Genomic DNA, 24,763 nt, shown 5'->3' with positions numbered 1-24,763 from the left:
ATATATAGATTGACATAAAATCTATTGGAATAACAGAAGGTAAAATTTGTAGCCATAAATTAGCTAATTCAAACATAAGTCCATCTTTGGGACGGTAAATAATAAAATCGAAGTTCTATCCAGTATACGTATATATAGTATGGTGTTATTGGTTTTTTCCGACCATTCTTATTTTATAATGGTTCATCTATTATTTGAAAACTATTCATAAAAATTAAAAAATACAATACTTTTCAGACAACAGCGAATGCCGTGGTCATCAATCATGTGTGAACCAGCATTGCATAAACCCCTGTGACGGTGCTTGCGGATCCCATGCCAATTGTGAGGTAAAATTAGTATTTGATAAGAACCTAAATTTGTATGTAATTACCTGATTTAAATTACTTAAATATATAATTTTGCTTCTGACAGGTTCGTCAACATGTACCAGTATGCTCATGTCCTCCTGGTTACACCGGCAATCCTTTCACAGCCTGCAGAATTGCTGATCCAGGTAGAATTTTCAATTACGTTAGAATTTTTATTTCAAGTAACAAATTATTTATTTACTATAAAAAAAACTTATCTTACGAATGTCAAAATTGTTAACAGAGGAGGCTTGCCACCCATCCCCATGTGGCCTCAACACCAAATGCCACGTTGCCAACAACCAAGCCATCTGTACTTGTCTTCCTGGATACAGAGTAAGTAGAAAACATAGGAAGTGTCAAGTTAAAAGTGTTTGAACAATCTGCGTGAAATGCACCTGATATTCAGACATAAATATGAGTGGGTGAAATTATGGTTTAATTTATATTAATTTATTTCTATGCAGGGTAGCCCTCTCACCGGCTGCAGACACGAATGCGAATCTGACAGCGACTGTGGTACGCAACAATCTTGCCGCGACTTCAAATGCGTCAGCCCATGCAGTGACTGTGGTGTTAACGCCGACTGCGAAACTGTAGCTGCCCACCGCGCTGTTTGCAAGTGCCCTAGAGTGAGTTTATATGTTTTGTTTTATGTTACATCTGATATTTTGTTTAAGTCAACGGTCCATCTAATTTGATATACCCATATGATAAACGAGGCGTTTGTTCTAAATGGCCCAGTTTGATACAAGATAAAAAAAACGCTTAAATAGTTGGGCTATATAAGGCATATGTTACGCGTTAGAGATAAGGATTCCAAATAATCAACCACGTTTATAGTTCAAAATATGAAAACATTCATACAAAATATTATATCATAATATACATAATTCAAAGTATTATTAAAATGATGAACAGTATCATACTTAAATATACTTTTTAGGGCTACCATGGCGATCCTTACCGTATCTGTACTGCCGAGTGTACCTCAGACAGCGAGTGCCCCAGCTACAAACCAGCTTGCGTATATAACGCGTGTGTCAACCCTTGCACCAACGCTTGCGGTGTGAACGCCGATTGCAACCTCCGCGGTTTGACACCCGTCTGCTCCTGCCCTAAGACCATGACCGGTGACCCCTTCACTTTCTGCAGGCCTTTCGAAGCGCGTATGTATAAATGTTTCTTTAATGTCATATCTTTGTCACTTAATAATACAAACTTTAAGCTATTTATTTAGCAACAATGCTGTTGCTAAATTTTGACTTTAGAATCTTCATTAAATTGATAGATAATATGATACAATTTTTTGCTGTGAATAATCTTCTAATAATTAAAATTTAACCGTAATTTTTTAATACGTACAGTTTTTCATCAATAAGAAAATAAAATTATTAACTATAAAACAGGTGACCTTTGTGAGCCGAACCCTTGCGGCGCCAACGCTAAGTGCACCCCTGGCCACGACCGTACTGGTGCTGAACGTCCCGTTTGTACTTGCCCTACTGGATATCGTGGAAATGCTCTCGTCTCTTGCGAAAAGGTATGTTTTTTGACAATGTCACATGTACATTTACTAATGTAAAACATGAATAAAATTAAGGAGGCATGATAACGACGATTTTTGTATAAATCATTTTAAGTATGTTAAGTTTTAAGAAAAGTTTTATTTAATTATATAGTGGTCCTGAAAAGATGTATTCATTAATTTCTGTAATTTACAAACTTAAATATAATAAATAAGAATTCATAATCTGTTGTTCAGGGCGAGTGTGAACTAGACTCCCAATGTCCCGATCACTTGGCGTGCGTTGGCTACGAGTGCGTGGACCCCTGTCTCGGCAACACGCAGTGCGGCTCTGGAGCCGTTTGTATGGCGCGCCGGCACATTGCCGTCTGCACATGTCCTGGAGGTAATTTGAACTAGCTACTTCCAAAAGGTTATAATAGATATGTGTTTGTTGAGATAACTCATAATAATTTCATGATTATAGATTATCAGCCACTTAATTGACTCTGCAGAAACAATTATATGCAATATTTTCTTCAAATCCTTGTGAATAATAGACGGTGCATTATATGCGACTGTGTGTTACAAAGCGTATAATAATTATAGAATCATATTGCTTAATTGTATTTTAGAATGCTCCCTTATACTTATTCCTTGGGCGTAGTGAACTTACACAAGCGCTCGCCAGTTCTTTCTATCTACCAACTTTGCATGCTTTAAGGTTGCGTAGATCCGCCTTTACGTGGAGTATGTACTCAATGAAGAATACTCTTTTTACCACGCGTTCCTCCTCCATTCTTTCGACATGGTCGATAATCACATCCTTTTGCCCTCTCTGCAACCAAAAGATTTTCCTCTTCCTTTTGGGATAGAGTCCAAGCTCCACAGCCGCATGTGAACGCAGGCCTTAAGACAGTTTTATACAAAAGAACAATACACGACGTTATTTTATGCATATTCCCACCATTTCTCCATAAGTTGTTTGAGCAGAAAGGTCTGATTTTAAATAAGTGTTAAATGTCCTTTTTGTTGATATTAAAAAAAAATACAGCAACATTAGTGTGTGTGTACAGAATATTGGCCGCATCGAACATATATAATGGTTTTTCTATAATTTCAAAGACGTAATCGTTTTTAAGTCTTTATTAAAAATGTACTATGTTTATACTCGTTTTCAGATCATCACGGTGATGCCCTAGTCAGCTGCTACCACACCAGCTCTGAAGCTGCGTCCGCACGCTACTACAGATTCAAGCGTAACGGAAACTTTACCGAAGCAGTTGACGATAAGCCCAGCGAAATAGCCGCGGAAAGCACAGTTCTCGATACGACCGTTGCTGCTACGGAAGCGACTGACGTCTAAGAATATTCTTGCCTTTAATCACTGCCTTAAGTATTAATGTGCGTTTAACAAATTCGATAAAACATTACAATAGCATCCTTTTGATCGTGTGTTATCAACTGATTTAATAGAAATTAAATCACATTCTTAATGCAGGATCAACTGAAATAAATAATTTTTATAATTTCTACTGTTTTTCTTATTATTCTTATTTAACTATTATCCTTTTATGTGAACATAAATGAGTAGCATAGAAAATATAAAATGCCCTTTTGCATTATTTAAGTTCTTATGACTACAATAAGGTGTAAGATCTGTACTCTGTCCATTTATCACTGCACATTGGGCAAACGCATCTTTTGGGATCATGAATGTAGTATACTGACTACATACGATTATATTGAATGGGAAAGGTATTAAATAAAAAGAATAAGAGGACATAAGATTACATTACCATGAATAATAGAACTCAAAAGGTTTCTGATCAAATTGTCTACTTGGCAAATTAGTAAGATTGATACGATGGGAAGATAGCCTCTTATTATTACATAATATAAGAATAATATGCGCTTACTTTATTTGATTTGTGAATTCAAAAGCAAATATAGACGCGATAGATTTAAGACGACTAAATTCAGTGTGAAAGTAAGTAGCGCATGAGATCCATGCAATACCAAATCGTTTATAAATTCAGTCCCCACTAGCTTTTATTAAATATATTATATATTAGATAATTACCATTACTAAACAATTCGTTCAAATTGAAAAATAAATATACAATTCCATTATACAATGTTTGTGTGGTTACTGATAATTCAAACTTCTGTGTCTTGGTCTGAATTGCTTTAAATCTTGCTTTGCGAGAAAATATGGTAGGCCGTGCCGATTTTTTGTTCGACTTGACTACATAACTCTACAAAGATAGAGATTATTTGTTTGTTTAAACGCGGTAATCTTAGGAACTGCTGGACCGATTTGAGTTATTATTTCACCGTTGAATGTATATGATGCCTGTGTCATAGGCAGAACGCTCGTCATTAATAAATTTCCACATCTCGCGCGGTGTTCGCCATAGTTTAAATAAAGCAAAATTTTATCATTTTTTCATTGCTTCATTCACGTGAAACTAAAAATTGTTAAAATACCTCATAATGCTCTCGTAACAAAACGTGGGAATCGAACATGCTTCGGCACGAATTGGGCCAGTTCGTATACAAAAGGCCAGGTGAAACAGTAGCATGCTACTGTGTTTCGTACGGTGAATGGGAGAGCCGGAGGTCCGTGTCCTTTTCCTCATCCTCTCCAGTTCATTCCTTTTTCAAATTCAATTCCAACGATATAAGATGTAAGAAGAAGAAGAAGAATCAATATTTGAAGATAAAAAGACGTTGAACTTAATCTTCAAGACCAATGTTAAGTCGAAAAGTATTATAAAAATTATTATGCTTTCATGAGCTTATTTTAAAACATTGCAAGATTAAAATATCAAAATATGAACGTATCTAAATGTAATGTGAAGTTGACATACAGTTTGACAAAATTCGTCAGTTGACATAAAACATTTTTGACGTTGGATGGGTTGATTGAAACGTCCTGTCGTTCGATTATCGAATGATGAGTGAAATAGAGTTTTTATTAAATAATTAATCGAAAATATATTTAATACATATGCAAAACGATGTCCGACATCAATATGGAGAAGTTTGCAGTTTCAGATTTCGTACCAGAACGTTATGTGAAGGAGTTAGCGAGGTCATGTGTCGGAGGGGAGGAGCTGCAGCAGCAAAAGGTAAAAATTGAAGGCTTAGCTGAAGAAACAGCTAATGCACTTAAGAAAAATGTTTACGAAAATTATATGCAGTTTATTGAAACTGCTACCGAAATATCCCACCTGGAAGCCGAAATGTATAAACTTTCGCATTTGTTGAGCGATCAGAGAACGGTGCTCACTACTCTGTCCCAAGCGTCAATTTTAGGTAATGATAATGCTTTATCGCGTGAATCACTCGATAACCATGACTTAGAAGCTGAAAGAGTTGAAGAAGAGCGGAGAAACAAACTTAATCTAATTACAGAAAAGGTTGAAGGTTGCATGAATTTATTAGATGTACCCGATAGAAACTTACTACATGAGGGAGATTTGCTTGAAATAGACGCTGAAGAAAACACTGCCTTACAAAGAATGCATGTCTACTTATTCAATGATTGCCTAATGTTGACATCTTGGATTTCCAATAGACGTGGCCCCATGAGATATAAGTTTCAAACTAGTTATCCTATTAGTACCTTAGCTGTAGTTAATGTTCGAGATTTAGGTACTGTAAAACAAGCTTTCAAGGTGCTAGCATTTCCTGATACTAGAGTATTTCAATGTAATAGTTTAGCGATTAAAAAAGACTGGCTTGATAAGTTTGAGTCTGCTAAGAAAATGCACATAGAGAAAGAAACCTTAAAACAAAAGAAAAAGGATAGTACGGATAAGCCAAAACCTGAAATGCTCGAGTCTCCAAGCCTCTCAGTGGAGGAAATACCATCTCCACAAATAACTCCGTTGCCCGACTGGCTGGCTGATGTAATTGAAGAATTAGATGTGCTTATTGTTGAAAGACACTTCCAAAAAACTTATGATTTAATGACCACTGCACAAAAAACTTTAAACACTGAAGAGTTCAAAAATCACCCACAGAGAGCTGATATTTTAAAAAAAATTGATCAAAAGCAAAAGGCATTGACAGAGATTTTATTGAAGGAACTGGATGTCACTCACAACTGGAGTCCCAGGGGTGGGTTGAGATCCTCACGCCATCCTGTACAGATACTCAATAAGTTTAATATGACAAGTCAAGCTTGTGAGCTGTTTCTAGATATCTGTAGTCACACAGTCAAAGCTCATGTGAAAGGAGTTCAATTAGAGGGTTCTATACTTAGTTATGTAAAGCAAGTGGGAGATGTATTCTTTTGCTCTCTGAGCGATGCCTTAATAGAGTTTACTACCTTATTTCCTAAGAATAAAGTAAGCAGTTTCATTGTCTGGGCTAGTATGCAGCTTAGGATACTGATGAGTCAAATTATTAAACAAGTATTCACACCGCAATGTGCTTTGGATTCCATATTAAATTGTGTTCAGAGTTTGAGACAACAGTGTGAACTGTTCTGTGAGTTTGGTCTCGATTTAAGATTTCAAATGAATAGTTGTTTAAGAACCCCAATTATAAAAGCATTAAAAGAATATAAAGAAAAGGTTGTTGACTCCATGAAGACTAAAGTATCAGAAGATAAATGGACACCAGTTAACTTGCATACTAAAGTTGGTACTAATAAGTTTTTATTACAAATGACAGATTTAGGATTGAATTTGACAAAATATGTAATTAATGAAACATGGGTGGATTTATCCAGCAGTACAATATGGTTTGTACAATCGGTTTTGACTCTTCAAACTATTGGCCTTAAAATTGTAACAAAAGACATGATGGATGTTGTTGATGAATGTATTTATGCTATTTATAATGCAAGGCTGATGTTGTCAGTAGGCAATGACACAAGTTATTCACAAAAAAATTATAAATTTTTATTAGATATAGTTATGCCTCTTCTGCTTAGAAGTTACAAGGAAGAAGTTGGCTATGAAAATGAAAAATTAATGGGTTTGGCTAAAAAGTATGGTGTCAATGTTGCACCACCAAAGAAATCCAACATCACAAAGTATACAAGCAATGAGTATTTATGAGAATAGTATGAACAGATAATAATGTGTATATTATTTTTATGCTGAAGCTTTAATGTTGTAATATATAGATGATAAGCATGCAGAATTTTGTAAGATTATTTAAAAACTGATCAAATTAAAATTTATATTATATGAAAGTTAAATAATACGAAATTTTAATAAACCGAAAGTCATGGTTTATGGTCGCCTTTTATTTTTGCCCCTGATGATTTTAAGTCTGTTTTTGTTTGATTCTAATACGATTGAAACAAAATCAATATTTCAGGCCTTTATTACTTTTCATACACAGCTATTAAATAACAATGATTATATAATATGAATATATTTTAATAAATATAACTATAAAATTATTCCTCCATGAGAGTTTCAATAAAAGAGTTTCCATTGATTACTTTAGTGGTTAAAATAACGAACTCAACATTGGAATCCTCTTGCTGACTGATTGAACGTAATGCTGAGATTTCATGGAAGGTACAGCCCCCAATGAAAAATATTAAAATAACTTTAGGGCTGTCTACTGAGGAGTTTTCACTAGAAATGGAATTCCGACGAACCATACGAGGCTGCAGCGTTTGTAGTTCATCTACTGTTGGTCCTGGTAGAGCTCCAATAACATCCACAATGCCTGAAACATTTGAGTAATGTTCTGAACTATTAATGGATTCTAGCTGTAGTCAGTGTTAGTGGGTTACAATAATTTTTCTACAAAAATTATTTCAAGAGACCAATAATTTTGAATAGATATAAAATAACTATTATATTATATTTATATTTAAAATAACTATTGTATTAATAACCTGTTGTCGGTAATTTTATGTTGTTTAGAATTATTAACAACTTTATCTTCATTGTGTATAATTAACATATTTGAGCGTTATTTTATTTTTTATTTTTTTGTAGACTAAACTTAATTTTGAATGAACTAAATTAATGATCCCCACAATCAACAATAAATTTTCATTTAATTTCCCAACAGGATAATTGAACAACCTAAGTTACGGTATACTTATAGTTCATAATTGAATTTAGTCTTGCATTTAATATTTTCGCATCTTGAACTGCTATTCACAACAAACAAATTTCATTCCTATTGTTTATTATCATTTCACATAATCTAATTAAATGACCTTGTAATATTTTAAGCAGTGAATCTATTAAAGACTTGATAAAAATAAATAGTTAACCCACAATGCATGGCATGAATATATGCATAAGTAGGCGTTTTAAAATAGCGTCATCTGGCACTGATAGCCATTTATCAAATACCAAGTTCGTACGATAGCACGCTATTGAGTCATTTAATTAACACTCGTTAATGTTTTTAGTTTTCTTTATTATAATGACCGCTGCATGATATGCGTAATTGTACGATTTATTTCGAATCATGTATGGTGAATATTAATAGATCTTTTTATCATTTTTTAAATCAATTATTTCATTCGGGCGTCATGTCTAAGTATTTTGTACACGTAGACGTGACGTGTGTATTTTATGGCATTGTACAATATGAGATAAAATGAAAATATGAGATACTACAATGGTATCGAACGCCATATTATCTTTTTAATATACATTAAAATTTAACATACAACGAAAAAAAAATGTAACGAATTCTTTCTTTGGAGTTCCGTATTTTACGCTAGTTCTTCTATATGTCGTTTTATGCGTTGCCCTCTATTTTATTTTTGATAAACATTTTATATTCTAATGTCAGATAAAATCGAGAAACTAAAGTGAAACAAAAATTCAAATATAACAAAACAAAAACAATTCCATACCAGCCCAGCCTTTGTTCTTGGCGATGTGTTCGCTCAGTCTCACTGTGAGGGGAATGTATTTGCTCGATAGATAGCTCTTCTCTTTCGCATCCAGCTCTGATTCGTCCATTGTTAGGTGTAACGCCTACAATTTCATTTATTTCATTTAATATTTCGTTGAATAATTTGGGACTAAGATACATGCATACAGATTACAGGTGTAATAATTTTTTTCATCACAATTCAAGATCCAATTGGTGCAATAAAATTATGATACTATGTTAGTTGTCAATAAATAACAAATACATAATAAGTTCTTGAATTTTACTAAAACATTACATTTCATCTATATATTATATAGGCATGTATCTAACTGAAGCTACTGTTAAAAAAACCTATATAAACCTATTCTCACCTTTCTCAAAACCGCATACTGTCTAGATCCAGTTTGTGGTTTGAGCAATCCACACTTCTCAAGATTGCATAAAGTGAGCCAAGTCTTTAATCCGTACACTTGAACCAACTCGCGTTTATAGTATTCTAGTACTTTCGGCTTTAGACCTGAACCCGTGGCACATTGGAGACAGATCAACCTCAATACCTGGAGGAGGGAAATTATAAAGCTTTTTTGAGATTAATTTTTAAGGTAATTTAAAGAAATATTAAGTAAAATAGGTTAGGAAGAGACGAAAAATTATAGCGAGACTTAACGTTAGGACTTGCGGGTTTGGTCTAAAATGTATGTAGCATGTAGTATGTAGTATGACTGAAAAATAAAAACTAATAATTAAAAAGAAAACTACCTTCGTCAGAGGTGCCTTCTGAGCGATAAGGTCTTCAATGAATGTACAAACTTTCTCATTCTCAACGCAGTTCAAAAAGTCCTCTTCGCACTGAATCTTGTCGTGGAAATCAAATGAGTCTGTAGTCTGGAATAAAATATTCATCATTACTAATTCAAGTGTACTATTATATTATGTATTGAATTCTTATTATCAAACTAGTTTTCCGTCCATGGAGTATCTCGTGTAGTCAAAGGAAGAGATAGAGAGTCCCCAGCACTCTGTATCTCTTCCTCGTTTCCTCGTTTCGGAAAAAACTATTCTATATCCCTTCTCAAATCTCAAACTTCTTTTTCCCTTTCAAATCCAAATTGGTCCAATAGTTAATGTGATTTGCGTGTTCAAGAACACTCTTCATACCTATACATATACTAGTGTGTACTGTGTCCCACGGTCTTATCCACGTAATAACTGATGTTATATAGCCTTTTTTTTAGTGGCGAAATCTTATATAGATAGACACGGCCTCCGGGGAAAGAAGCCTTGAGTAATGTCGGATTCCTAACGACTAAAACCCCACTTTGTTCACGAGGTCACGAGAGCTGGTTAGTATACATCCACTACCCCTTCGGCAGCAGCCCGTTACCGGGCCAGGTCAGGATGTTATATAGCCTAAAGCCTTTCTCCATAAATGGGCTATCTTACACTGAATTTTGTAACTCGGACCAGTAATTTCTAAGATTAGCGCGTTCAACCGAACAAACTCTTCAGCTTTATTATATTTAGATTAAACAATATATAGTTTATCTTATAAGCAGTTTTTATTACCTCTTTAATATATTCAGCTATAGCTGTATGTGTGGCTAGCGACTGTTTGTTGGCCAACATCTGCGGCAGTCGCGACACAAACTGCTTGATCTCTTGCACCGATTTATCGTTGTGTCTCTCGTCCAGTTGCGTTTTTATCACGCGAGCTTTTTTCGATAGCACTGTTCCCACCTGAATAATTGTTAAATTTTTACTTAGTTTTTAGCGTTAATTTGACAGGCGAGTTTCGATGTTCATTTAGTTTTCAAGTTTATATGGTTTGGGAGGGACAGTGATGGTTTGGTTTCTTAGTTGAGATTAATAATATAGATAAAGGACAAGTATACTTGTACTGATTATGGTAAGTAATAAATATATAATGATTATAGTTAAATAGAAGATCTGGTGGAGTATAGACAACATAGATCAAAGGCACCATCCCTCAAATAAGATGCTTAATATATTATGAAGGTTTTGATAAAAAGTGAAGTTCCGTATCCCCTAGTGGGGTATGGGGCAGTTGATATACATCTGTTTCACCGATCGATTTTCTTTATGGACCATTTGGTAATCAGTCTACTGTGTCCTGTCAGACCAATACATTATTTTTATTTGTGTCCCCACCGGGAATCCATCCCAGGTCCCCTCGGTTCTACGCTCTAGCGTTAACCACTGTACCGAGGTGAAAGGAGGCGGTAAGATTTTGAAAATAAAGGAAAATATCTTACAGTGGTAAAGCTACAATCTCGCAGCTCTGTGTACAGCTCTTCACTGCTGTTCAAAATAACTCGCTTGCGTTCCCTTGCTGTCACTTCTGGGTTAGTGTCATCTGGACTGACGAACTTGTGCCCTGGGAATGTTGCTGTTGAATTCTTGATGCCGTACAGTTCATCTGGAATCATAACATTTTATGTATTCTACTGGGGATGTGGTTTTTTCAAGCCAAGAAGCTAGCTCTAACATCACGTCTATATGTGCATTTGTGCATATATATGTATGTGTTATTGTGGAACCACTTTAATGCAATGGAATTATTTTCTCCAGTGCCTGTAATTGTTTTATTATAGAGGGAATAAATAAATAGATATAAATTGAATAAAGTTTCTTACCAATTAAACCTTCGTAAGTTAGTTGCGTCGCCATAACGCTAGTGAAATCAATGGCTCGATCTATCAAAAGTAGATGATCTATGCATGACGTTGTAGCGCCCTTCGGACCCAGTCCCTGTTCCTCTTTGTTTAGACGACAAAGAAGGTCCCATACCTACGAACGAGAAATAAAATCTGTGGTGATTCTAACACTTTTTTGCCTATATATAGTTAATAGGTATATAGACATTTTTGACTTACAGTTAAAAATCGTTATATATTATTGTGCTGTTAAAATAAACACATTAAAAAAAAACAGCTTTTTAATTTAATTTAAGGAGAAATTATAGAAGCACAACAGTATTCTATTCTAATCTATATATCGAAATAAAATTAAACTTGTTTTAAGAGTATTCACCTGCTTAGCTGCTTGTCCCTTGCCAAACACACGTGGCACAATACCATACAGTTGTTGTATAGTCCTCAGTGCTTGAGCTGCATTGTACAAGCATGTTGGATCGCCCTCCAAGTAATTCTCTCTGCAAAGACATTTATGATTTCAAATTCTTTTCTTTTTTTTTTAAATCTATGAGTTCTTGGAACTAAGTAGCATGAATAACTAAAAAAATTATTATTGATTAAAAATTTATTAGTAAAAATTCTGGATTTTTTGTAGTATTTTTCATATGAAAATTACTGTGTTGTATGATATGTACAATATATACAGTAACTATAAAAAAACTTAATCTTAATCATGAAAATTGAGTAAAAATAATTTAATTAATGAAGCACAAAATGAAAGTTTTTACTTACCTGAAATCATTTTGAAGCTCAAGTGACATTAAATCACTATCAAATGGAAATATGTCACAGATAAATTCTTGTATTGTGAGATTATTGTACACTCCTCTGTTCTTAAGATGTTTCTCACACAATTCACTTCTTCTCGGCACAAAGAATAGGTGAAATTCCACTGGTGCACTCTGTTTGTTTCTGTAAAACACATCCTGTATCAGTGGTTAGAGTAACAATTAAGATTTGGGATATAAAAATAATATTTATATACTAGCAGCTTGCCCTATGTGCCACTAGTGGTACAAAAAGGCCTATAGCACTCACAAAAAATGTGGTCTTCTAGTTTCTCATGGTCAAAGAATTTTCAAAATCAGTTTATTACAGTATACAAAGATTGGGGGTCATCATCAACCTAAAAATGGTACCTCTTTATAAAAAAGCATAGATGTGTTATATTTTAAAGATTAGACTCAAATGCCTATTTTTAAAATGTTATTTTTTAATACTAGTAAATATGTCTACTTACCTTAGAGACTGAATATAGTCCGCAACCAAATCCATTAAGAATATCTTTGGTCTAGCAATGAAAATTATGTGTTTAACCGATATTGTAGGCAGGCTGCCTGGGCGCAAGGGAAACATATCTGCCACTTCATGTTCCTTTAACAAAGAGTACTGAGCCACTAAACCTACTGGACCTGCGAGCCATTCATCCCAGATTGTCACCTTTAAAAATAAAATTACACAGTAAGACTCACTATACCAAATTTTATTTTAATAGCAATTGTGGGTTGATTTTAAATTTGTTTAGAATTAAGTTTGCAAAGAGGTCGCTAAGTCATCACTTACGTAGTTACGTCGGGACGACCTCTTACCTTAGAGCCCTCGCACAGTTGTAATAGATTTAAAAACTCCTTTCTCATTGTTTCTTGGATTATAGCGACGTTCAATCTTCCTCCAGACAAATGGGTGCACATTTTAGTTTCTTTCATGTTCTACAAGTCTTTCAGGTAACGATATTCCTTTATTAAAATTGATTTATTTTTTGTATTTGTATTTACTACTTATTGATAACTAAATCGGGGTAATTATTCTACCCGTATTATTATATTACTCTTTGAAGTATTCTTGATCTCGTTTATTGATATTTATTTTACAATTGTTATTGTCAATTGTCATATGGTTATGTCAATGTGAAGTTAGCCACACTCAGTGCTGCCAACTCGAATTTTGAAAAACCGTAGGCCCCTAATGGACAAAATACTTGTATAGTTGAAAAATTATCGAATTCAATGCAATGTATAGATGTAAAATTTTACACGCCATTGCAGGGGGAAGGGTGAGGAAAAGGAAACAGGCCTGGCCAGGTGGTTTCCCCACTCATAATACGAAACACAGATCTAGCATAAAAAAAAAATTATTTTATTTTTTTTATTTAACAAATCATAAGTGCTATTGTATTATTATTAAATATCTAAAAGTTGTAATCGATTGATTGATAAATACTAACGGCGCAAATTTGGATAACAATGTTAGTAGACGATATTGTATTTAGTTCATTTATAATATATTTTGTTTTCAGGTGAATCTGATAAACTTCAACAAAAGTAAGATTCTAAATGACCGATAATCTTAATTCTATAAAGATGAACCTCGTATGCTATCTTTAAAAATATTTGCAGAGGTCTATGCCAATTTACGAATAAAAAAGACAATCGAATATGTAGGTATGAGTATGGGTATTATTGTGGCGGGAAATTCTAAGTAGCTCAGCGTGCTATGTATTTTGTAATATCATAATTGAAATGCTCGTTGTGTTTTATCTTAGAAAATACTTAAATTTATATATAAACAGACTATTTCAAAATCATATCATTCATCAAAATTCCATTGCCGATTTTAAAGTAAAATTGCTTAACTGACTGCGTTATTATGTAGTTGCACCATGTTTATTTATGAAATTAATTACATATCTTAATTAAATAACAACGTAAGTAAATATTTCATTACACTATCAAAATAAATAAGGATTTTAAGGCTAAAACAGAGCGTTTTCAATACGTAAAATATATCTAATTTTATTCAATTAACCTTTTTTTGTTTAACTTAAAACGATGAAATAGTATTTTAATTACTTTTTATACTAGTTCTTAAAATATTTAAAAGTCTCTCGACATCAAAATTATTATTTTAGATATAATATGATTTAAAAAAAAGCCTTTCATTATTGATCCGCCAAGAAATAATAATGAAAATCGGTCAAATGTGATTTTCTTTCGTTGTTGAAAACGGATACAAACGAATTTCGTATGTTGATATGATATGAATCATTTCGCTTTTTAGCGAAAAAATTGGCAAGGCTTGACATCAATTGGACTTTACACTATGAATATCAACCTTTAAACGAGGTATTATTAGTGTCGAGGGCGACGCACCCAGGTTGCAAATAAAATCATCAAAAGGGCCCACAACAATTTTGATAGACTGCAAAATGAGGGTAAAACATGGAAGCGTGGTGAATCGACTTCAGCGTGTACATGTAACAGTCTTTTTGAGATTTTTGGATGCCTTACAAGTATAATGTTTCTAGACTACCGTTAAATGACCAAACCATCAATAGCGACTATTACATAACATTATTAGATCGTTTAGGATTCAAAATGACGGATGTAACATGCCTATCATATTTTAAAAAATATTGAAAGTGTTGTGTCATCACCATTATGTACCGTGTCACAAATCAATGAAAATGGAGGCAAAATTACATGGACCGGGCTTCGAATTGCTTCCATATCTAATATTTTTCCATCCTAGCAAATTTTTCTCTTCTTTCAGTCCAGTTGTTAGAATAAGACCAAGAATAAAAAACATTAAGATGTTTATATAAATAATACTTTTGTCAAAAAACTGAACCACCTTCAAATTATCGGAACTAGATTCAATTTCAATTAGACCACATGGCAGGCACGAGCTTTAAGATAAAAAAAGAATCATAAAATACGGTTCACCCGAGAAAAGTTGCGAGATATGAAACACAACAAAAAATCAGTCGACTTGATGACCTCCACTTTATTTTGAAGTCGGTCGAAAATATGGTTTTATTTTGTCAATATCAAAATGGCTAACTTTCAGCTTCTATATTGAAGATATAATATGGATATGAAAGATATGTAAATTGGAAGATTCGTAGCGTATATCGTAGCGTGTGAAAGAATAAAATATAGTGGATATTAAACAGAAATACATTTTTTTTTGTAATATCGAAGCGGGAAATATTTCACCTTTATGTGCTTGTCATGGAATATGTGGGAAATGTTCATAATGCTCTTGGTAACCAGTAAATTATGGAAAGCAAGGATTGCTAGGATTCCGGGAAAGGGAACGAGGAAAGCCACATTGTCGGAATTTTCTTAAAATAACATAAACAAGTCGGCGAAATAAAATCTCTTTGTCAAAATGACGTAAAAAAAAATATTTTTGCAGGTGTGTAAGTTGTTACACTTATTAAATTATTATAGGGTGTGCTGTAAGTAATTTATAAGGCAGAATTAAAAATAAAACAATAATTTGATTTAAATTGTTACATACCTACTCGTAGTATTAAAATAAAGCTATATTTACAATGTGTTTACTTATTACGTATTTTAAAGAAATGTTTAAGTATGATGTATGGATGTGTTATCTTACCTCGAAATCGAGGCTAATTTAATAAACATTTACTGCGTAAGCGTAGGTATTTTCTTTGCATTTTCTTTGTAGTATTTTGTGTAAGTTTGCAATTATGATATGTCTTGTAATATTGTTTATTTTATAAACCAAACAGTCCCTCAATCATTTACATTATCCGGAGCCGGTTCGTGCCAAAAATGTGTATTATGTATGTTGTTATCTATACCCTGGGTTAGGTATAAGCATTACAGAATACAGCCCTTATCACTCACGGACCGCTCTCAGAAGGCTGGCAGTCGACTGCGCGCGGCGCAGGATCGATTTTTCCACAAAACAAGCCATTTTCAACCATCAGTGACATGATAAACACGTTTCCACGTTTTCTTACGCTAGCTGATAAATACTACAAAACATGTGAATGTCTTTCTCGTAAATAATGAACTACTATTCGCAATCTATTGACAATGGCCGCCCAAAATAAAGGTAGGTGTCACTTTAATATTAATGAAAAAAATATTGTTAATGTAATTTTCGAATTTCGAATGTTAGCTTTTTATGTTAATTGAGTGATAATGCGCTATGGGCTCTGTTTTTATGGGACGATCTACTTGTTGGAGTGCTCTTCGTTTTGACATGAAGATAACACAAACTTGTGTGGGCGAAAATGGGCCATGTGATGTTTAGGCATAATAATTGCAGTTAACTATTCGGAGTTTTCGTTAGCAAGTTATTGTGACTATAGAAATAGTTTATGTAAAAATATATAAATTTATAAGAGAAAAATGTAACAGGACATATTGGGGAATTTTTTGTATCGTTCGATTTATTATTTATTTTTACGATATTAGTGCACACCGAATATATGAATCAGCTGGAAAGTAAATACAAATTATATTGACAAATTATGTGTAAGTAGGTAATTTTTAAGTAAGTATAAGTAGACATTTTTTATAACGTTTGTAACGTTACCATTCACGTAGGATTGATGATTTATGTTCTGAAATCTTATCGCAAAATTTTCGTTGACTAAGTATATCCTTACATTAGCGAAGATGACGTGTCATCAATTTATCACATTTTTTGTCGAGTTTCTGAGGTTACAAATAAATTACTCTTCTTCAAAATGTTTTCAAAAATTGTTACCATTTTGGACGTTTAAAGCTTGTTAAGGAGCATTCTAGAAATTATATTTCAATAAATGCCTTAATGTTTTAGTAGCTATATAGGCTACATTATAATACATAACGATAAAGATAAAAAAGGAATAAAACGAAAAAAACCAATATTATTTAATGATTTAAGCCACATTGTCGTTAGAATATGAGCCTTAAGATGTCATCATAAGCTATTAGCACTAACTAGGTAGAAAATGTTATATGTTTCTAAGAGCGAATAACACTTAATTTCATTGGAGTAAAAAGTTTTACAAAACTTATCTCTGTCACGTCTCGCACTTGATAGAGTTCCCTGGCGGGCGAAGTGAATTATTTTCCTACTTCCATAATGGAAAACTTTGAAAATAGCGGTATGATTGACGCTAATACTTCTTTCTAGGGAAATTATATGCTCGATTATTGTAATATATAAAATAACAATACGTCTTTAAAATTTGAATTGTTTTAGCGATCATCATTTAAAAAAATGTACCTGGATCTTGGCAAGGATAGATATTTATCTATTCACTTAATATTTGGGTAGGTAGACAACTTTTACTATAAAATATGGTTAATTTATCAAACTTGTGTACCACGCTTAACTGCAACACATTATCGGTGGTTGCATCAAAGAGTAATAAAATATAACTAAAAATATCTTTAGATAAAGATTGTCTTCAGTTATTTTTCCATGCAACCCCGACATGTCGAAAAAAGTGATGATTCACATTAGACCGGTCCGTGTCCGGGATGTGCCGCTTACGTGGACTTGAGGCGCGACCGATTTCAGACGTTACATATTATGTTTTGTATAAAGCAGCTTAAATTACAAGATGCATGAATCGTGTCCCGTGGGCCCGTACGACGCTCTAATACCGTTGTTGTGTTTATGGCCCAGTGTGATATAAATTATCCGCTAGAGCTCGAGATTGAGAAATATTTGAATTTTTGAAGCGTATACGAACTACCTTAATAAATATTCAGATATAAATTCTATAGAGTATTGTAAATATGTATATTATATATAAACGATATTATCACGTTAAGCAATCCAAAATCTAAATTTAGCTTTAGGTTTTATTAAAATACTCTTATAATAGATACAAACATTAAAACATTTATTCATAAGCACATTATTTTGACATTAACTTCGTATTGTAGGTGGTTTTTAGTACCACAGATAACATAATACTATACTGTAGTACGCTTAATTCATAACGGACTACTTATAATAACTTCTTTCGAAATGTATTGCAAAGACAATTTTGACAATTGGAAAGCAAATCATTCATAGATAACCGAGCGAATAATAGCTTCATTGGACGCTATTATCTACTTTATCCGAGCACGATTCGAACAAAATAAAGCACTCATCAATATTTGAACACCATTTACATTTTAATGACTTCTTTCTACGTGAGTAGGTAAACTGCGGGATTACGCTTTTGTTTACATTTTGTTAAACATTTTATTTTGTAATTGAAGCTATTATTACACTAAACATTTCTGCATTACATTATAGTAACTGGTTTTTAGGCTTTTTATCTAATTAGCTAATGAGATTACTGTAATTAAATGAACGTAAAAGTCATCTTCAGATATTTATAATTTTAAAGTTTTTCTTTTGTTTACTTATAATGAGTTAATAGGACTAGGGTAATTCCATTCCATATTTCAGCATGCGTATCTTTAGTTAGGTACTCATATAACGGAAAATTACTGATAATAAAGTCGGTTTAGCTTTGTTTCAATGAATTGTAATCTCATAAAAGCCGGTTCAATATAAATATTTTATCTAAATAATGTCAACAAATTAATGTTATTGTGTATAATTGGTTGTGTATCAACTACTAGCGGTCCGCCCCGGCTTCACCCGTGGTAAATGGGCTATCTAACACTGAAAGACCGGGCCGGATCGGACCAGTAGTTCATGAGATTAGTGAGTTCAAACAAACAAACAAACTCTTCAGCTTTATAATATTAGTATAGATTTGTGTTAAATAAAAAGTTTATAAGAAGATGTTGTTGACGTTTTATTAAACTAATATTATTGTGTATAGCGCTGAAGAGTTTGTCTCTTTGAGTATGTTAATCTCAGGAATGGTTTGACCGATTTAGAAAAATCGTTCACCGTTGCATTTATACGTGTTCCCTGAGTGCTATAGGCTATAAATTATGTACGAGCGAAGCCTGGGCGGACCGTTAGTTCAGTTATATTCACTGAGTAATATTTTTAATTAAATGCATTTAGATGATTATATCTAGTGTTTTTATTTTATTCATATGTAATTTACTCTTTACTACATTGCTGAAATAATTTTTGATATTTTTATTGCATGACGACGAAGTATCCTATTGCGTTTCTCCAATGAGACTAGAATACCGAACCACTTAAACATCCCAGAAAAATACCTCAGTAAAATTTTAGTGTTTTCCTCAGTAGAGTCTGGGTCGGAAGAAATGCCGGCGGCAGCGAGTGCTGACCCCAGCGCCGAGCAAAAGGAGCGCCTCATTGCTGCTGTCAAGAAGGAAGTTAAGCAGTTAATGGAAGAGGTATTGCCATATTTCGATTCTTTTTTAGTCGTTTAGGTTTTATGATATTGAACCTTTTTTATATCCTAGTAAAAAATTGATCCTATGTTAGAGAGAAAACTTATATTTAAAAATATATACAGGTTGTCCGCCGATGGTGTACTATGCTCAACGTAACTTATAGTTTGGAACGTTACATAAACAATACTCATAAAATATTTGATTAATTTTTTCTCCTATTAGTTGTATTCTTAAATCTCCATGTTTGTACCCCTAACTGGCCACCTGCATGCACACTTACGTTTTCAGAGGCGCAATGTGGAGGGGTATATATATATGTATATAGGGGTATATATATTTGCTTAGGTTGCCATCTAAGCGAACATAAATTTTAAGAAAAAAATCTAATTAGAAATTGTGTACTTGTCCTTTTCTTGTTTAAGTATTTTTTTCGTAAACAGCGTTTGGAAAACTATATGTGTATACCATCGGCGGTACAGGATATAATATATATTTTTCTTGTTAGAATCTCATCCAAATGTTAATACTCAATAGGAATCTGGCATCACGCCCCCAATAAGTACCTATTTACTATACTTATTTGTGCTTATTATTGGGATTATAAATTCGCTTGTTCGCATTAATTTATTAACGTTGAATTGAAGTTATTCTTCAATTTCATCCGTCTGCTTATCAGTTTTTAAGCCACAATAGATTTTAAAACGTTTTGCAATCATCAAGATACTTTGTTTTAATAATTAACTAGCTTCGCACGCCTTAATTCGGAGTTGTATAATAGATGTTATTATACATATAAACCTTCCTCTTGAATTACTCTATTTATTAAAAAAGCCCCATCAAAATCTGTTGTGCAGTTTTAAAGATTTAAGCATACATAGGGACATAGGGACAGAGAAAGCGACTTTGTTTTATAATATGTAGTGATATGAAAATGTTTAAGATATTTCTGAATGAAGTCACCAAAATAATGCTGTCATGTCTAGTTAGTAATCAAGTACCGCTAGAAAGTGATCAATAAACTGATTATAAATTCAGTATGCCGCTCCATGTACTACTCATAGTAGTTACTCATGTTAGTAAGGGGCTTATTAGTTACTATTGATAAGTTTATCTTTACGTTCAACTAATAGAAGAGTGATAACTTGTGAGAAGGTAAGGCTACAGTCATTAATAAACATTATGGTTAACTTTGGAATTTTGCTAAGAAAACCGAGGGAGTAAGTTAAGTGTCTTAAATTTTTCATATACGTTACTTTGTATTTTGAACGAAACAGACCAGTAAAATGAATATATATATAGTACAGTACCTAAGAAAAAAATCGTTGATTAGATATTAGCGGAAAGTAAAATCATTGTTCTAGGTGATATTTGGATAAATAAATAAAAGGTGTTTTGAAATTGTGAGAAATTTATTTTGAATATAATACTGAAAATACAATAAGTGATACCATTTTAGAATCCTAATGAGACGAGCAACCTTTTTTGTAATTTGTCATTCGGGTAACTATATTTTAACAACAGTTTAGTTTCAACTAAAAAACTAAAAACTTAACGTTATATTGTATCTTAATCTAAAAAAACTATGTATGTGCTCTTGAAGTTATGGTTTAGTATTTCATCTAGATACAAAAATAAAATTCCAATAACTTAACAAAATCGCTTTTTCCGTATCGACGAGTCTTACAAAATTTTCAATTATTAAATTTTCATGAGTATTTTTCAGTTAAATAAATACAGATTTAGAGAAACAAATACATATAATTTTAGTATAATTCCTTACACTAAGCAGTAGGTACCTACTCGTAGCGCTCATAACAAAAAAGTGTATTTCTTAGAAAACTAATAAGCTGAGGTAACTTTATAAATTTACTTCAAAGCACAACATAGATTAATACGAAGTATTGCACGAACGTATAATTCTCTTGATTTTTCCAAGGGAGAAAGAAATTCCTGCAAACAGCACTGCACCGAGTTAAGATTATTAAAGAATTTTCTTTTGCCGTGAGCGTCTCGGAACCTATTAGAACTAAAATGTTTCCTTTTTCAAACATTTCCGCTCTAGTCGAGATGAATCACGCCTTATTAATGTTCATTATTTGAGTACACTTGTTAAAGGTTAGTTTCATTTAAAGTTTGCGTTGCCATTGCTTGTTGGAAAAAAAAAAATGAATACCAATACGCAACTTATCTTAATTTAGGTATACATATAATAACTCTGTTTGAAATTTGAAATGAATGTTTGTGAATGTTTAATTGCTAAACTATGGTGGGTAATCTTTTTTTTTTATTCGGTGTCAATTACCTAAAAACCGCTGGGCAGATTTTGACAAGATTTAAAATAAAATAGGAGTGGGTACATGGACATATGTATAGGTATATACATGTAATTATGTAATTCAATAAGGTGTTTTTGGTTAAGTCCAAATTCACAAAAATGTCATACTGCTTCGTCAACAAAAATGGATAAAGTTCAAAATTTATTTTTACGAAAGCGAAGGTGCGGCCGGAAAACAGGTGATATTATATATAATAGCATGTCCGCCTGTCTATCTGTAACGGAAAGCGTTACGATTTCATTGCTAACCGCGGCATTTACTTGGACAAAAATTTAAATTAAAATATTTGAGGATACCGACCAAGGGTCAAACATAGACAACCTTTTTTAAATCAGCTCCAAAAGGGTTGAAATAGGCAATAGAGGATGAAAGTTTTGCAATTGGTTTGGGCCGCGAATGAAATGCCTTAGGGCAGGTAGCAGGCATTAGACGACGTAATAGTGGGCTAGTACGTATTATGCCAATCAATTGGTATATTGGTAGTGAAAATTTTAAATTAAAAGATCTTTGAAACTTATTATATATATGTTTTGAAACAAATATTTCGCGTGTTAGATATTATCAAAAGCAGAATATTTTTTGACTTCTATATTTAATGCTAAAAAAAGTTTTTAAAACATTTATATACCTTTTTATTTATGATTTTTTGGCGTTTATTTTCTAACTTAAAGTCGTATATCCAACAGGCGGTAACAAGAAAATTCGTTCATGAAGAGAGTGGAGGTGTAACAGCGCTATGCGGAGCGGTGGAGGCGTGCCTCGGACAGGGGCTGCGGCGACGGGCCCTCGGCTTGTTTAAAACTAGCTCTACGACGGCACTTTTGCACAAAATTGCTAAGGTAAGTCATTTGAATATTTGAAATTTATAATTACATGATGTACTAGCTGCGCCCCGCGGTTTCACCCGCGTAAGTCCGTATCCCGTAAGAATATCGGGCTAAAAAATAGCCTATATGTTATTCCAGTTGTTCAGCTATCTACGTACCAAGTTTCATTGCAATCGGTTCAGAAGTTTTTGCGTGAAAGAGCAACAAACACACACACACACATCCTTACAATTTTTTCGCATTTATAATATTAGTAGGATAGGATTTTATGATTGATGAGACATGATTTAATATTTTAGTTAAAATTAGGAATAAGTAAGTAAAATTATTGCAAATGGGGATACGACATGACCACATAAAACAAGCATCAAGCAACTCTCGACGAACTCTCATCAAAATGTAGTTTTACAAGATAGTTCATTTTACCACTCAAAAAGATAGATCTTTCGCATTAATACATAACCAAATTGTCTTTAGGAAACAGATTATAATATATAATTACATACATAACAATTAGAGAACTTTTGTTTGCGAATTTAACTAAGCTGTCTGCGTGTGGCTCTCCAGAGTCACAACTTCCTTACAGCGTTTCTTAATTCGTATGAAAAACCTAACGAGTTGGCGTAAAGTTTTAACGATTTATAAATTTGTAGCCAATACTTTGTTCTCATTACAAAGTTCTTTAACTAAATTATCTGTTTCGGTTAATTTCTTAACTTTTAATAACTTCACGATAAAAATTTATTTTAGCATATACCTAATATGAAACAGTATGGGAACTATGCTTAGTCGATGATTAATTACTTACACAAATTTGATGTAATAGGGTTGTGACGTCTTTGATATTGCATTAATTTATTTCTGTAATATCAATTAATCAATTCAATTCAATCAATCAAAAATGGTAAATGTTAAAAAGTAACTCTTTTAATTGAGTTTTGTAACGTTATATTTATAAGGTATAACCAAAATAATTACAAAACGACCACGAACTCAGCAACGAAACGTTTATAGGCAGATTCTATACTGTTCGAGATTTAAATTATTCTTCTACGGAGAAGAATCGACAAGAACCTTGATAGTTCAGTTAGTAAAAAGAATTTCACGAAACTGATTGAAAAAGTTACGTTTTGACTTATTATCATGTGATTGTTTCACGTTGTTTTTTTTTAATAATATTCCTAATTTGACATAGAAGTACTAAAAGGTTTATTTAGTTTGACAAAATGAAATGCGAAATCACAGTCCAATTTATTTTACAGTTCAATAACCAATTGTTATATTCCCGGAAAAACTGTAAATACGGTTCAGCAATGAAAATTGGAAAATTGATTTTGCACATTCTGTCGCAACACATTGAACGAGAATATAACATCGAGGAACGAGATATCGCCGCTGTAAAAAGTACCCTATGTCAGTTATTATCTAGCTTCCTAACTACTTTCAAATATAACAATCCTACTTACTACTAATCCTACTAATATCCTACTACATATAATATTATAAATGCCAAAGTTTTTAAGGATGTGTGTGTGTTTGTTGCTCAAAAACTGCTGAACCGATAGCAATAAAATCTCGTACGTAGATAGCTGGACAACTGAAATAACATAGAGGCTACTTTTTATCCCAATATTCCGACGGGATACGGACTTACGTGGGTGAAACCACGCAGCTAGTCATTTCATAAATATCTCTGTTATGTCGTGACGTGAAAAAAACACAAACCAAGACACTTTCGCATTTTTGATAGCGCATTGAGGATTATCATTCATGGGGGTAAAATTTTCTTGCTAAGTGCTAAGTGCTGCAAAATATTGTATGTTATCATTAAGCTTAGAAGTTCCCAACATTTGTACGATATAATCGTAGATGTATTCATACAAATGTTTGTAGGCACTGAATAATTTATTTTAATGCAAATAGGGTAGCGTGATATGTGCAAAATACACGGTTTTCACAAACTACGTGATTAAAGCATGAATTTTACAGCTGTCCCCTTTATTTGCGTCGCTTCGAAACATTCACTAATTAGTTTCTCACTTTATACGAGTATACGTAACTCA

General features: G+C 33.0%; 4 protein-coding genes across 8 annotated transcripts in view; 3 read left to right on the top strand and 1 right to left on the bottom strand.

Moving 5' to 3' along the window:
• Positions 1–3,390, top strand: part of LOC119833676 (neurogenic locus notch homolog protein 3) — a 7,743-nt gene extending 4,353 nt beyond the window's left edge. For both annotated transcript variants that reach the window (XM_038357803.1, XM_038357812.1), the window contains exons 4-11: positions 238–329; positions 415–496; positions 595–686; positions 818–982; positions 1,297–1,519; positions 1,760–1,893; positions 2,116–2,263; positions 3,039–3,390. In XM_038357803.1, coding sequence (XP_038213731.1) covers positions 238–329; positions 415–496; positions 595–686; positions 818–982; positions 1,297–1,519; positions 1,760–1,893; positions 2,116–2,263; positions 3,039–3,223 — 1,121 coding nt within the window. In that variant the 3' untranslated portion in view covers positions 3,224–3,390. The remainder of the gene's footprint in view (positions 1–237; positions 330–414; positions 497–594; positions 687–817; positions 983–1,296; positions 1,520–1,759; positions 1,894–2,115; positions 2,264–3,038) is intronic.
• A 1,364-nt stretch (positions 3,391–4,754) lies between these two features.
• On the top strand, positions 4,755–6,963 carry LOC119834552 (exocyst complex component 8). Its single transcript, XM_038358946.1, has one exon. It carries the CDS (start codon positions 4,881–4,883, stop codon positions 6,930–6,932), a length of 2,052 nt encoding a protein of 683 aa, XP_038214874.1. The 5' UTR covers positions 4,755–4,880; the 3' UTR covers positions 6,933–6,963.
• Positions 6,964–7,187: 224 nt separating this feature from the next.
• On the bottom strand, positions 7,188–13,324 carry LOC119834851 (vacuolar protein sorting-associated protein 33A). Its single transcript, XM_038359372.1, has 11 exons — positions 13,037–13,324; positions 12,688–12,887; positions 12,180–12,359; positions 11,785–11,905; positions 11,388–11,541; positions 11,007–11,170; positions 10,300–10,470; positions 9,493–9,618; positions 9,105–9,290; positions 8,711–8,834; positions 7,188–7,557 (listed from the first exon to the last, which is right to left on the bottom strand). Exons 1-11 carry the CDS (start codon positions 13,151–13,153, stop codon positions 7,280–7,282), a joined length of 1,821 nt encoding a protein of 606 aa, XP_038215300.1. The 5' UTR covers positions 13,154–13,324; the 3' UTR covers positions 7,188–7,279.
• A 2,712-nt stretch (positions 13,325–16,036) lies between these two features.
• LOC119835011 (small G protein signaling modulator 2-like) overlaps positions 16,037–24,763 on the top strand; it is a 36,937-nt gene continuing 28,210 nt past the window's right edge. Inside the window, exons 1-3 of one of the 4 annotated variants that reach the window (XM_038359602.1) lie at positions 16,037–16,313; positions 19,428–19,537; positions 22,560–22,712. In XM_038359602.1, the coding sequence (XP_038215530.1) occupies positions 16,295–16,313; positions 19,428–19,537; positions 22,560–22,712 (282 nt within the window). In that variant the 5' untranslated portion in view covers positions 16,037–16,294. Of the gene's footprint in view, positions 16,314–19,424; positions 19,538–22,559; positions 22,713–24,763 lie in introns of all 4 variants that reach the window. The other 3 variants (XM_038359595.1, XM_038359613.1, XM_038359621.1) reach the window with 3 other exon arrangements.

Source organism: Zerene cesonia, chromosome 2 (assembly GCF_012273895.1).
Source record: "Zerene cesonia ecotype Mississippi chromosome 2, Zerene_cesonia_1.1, whole genome shotgun sequence".
NCBI lineage: Eukaryota > Metazoa > Arthropoda > Insecta > Lepidoptera > Pieridae > Zerene > Zerene cesonia.
This window is presented reverse-complemented; position numbering and strand designations above follow the sequence as displayed.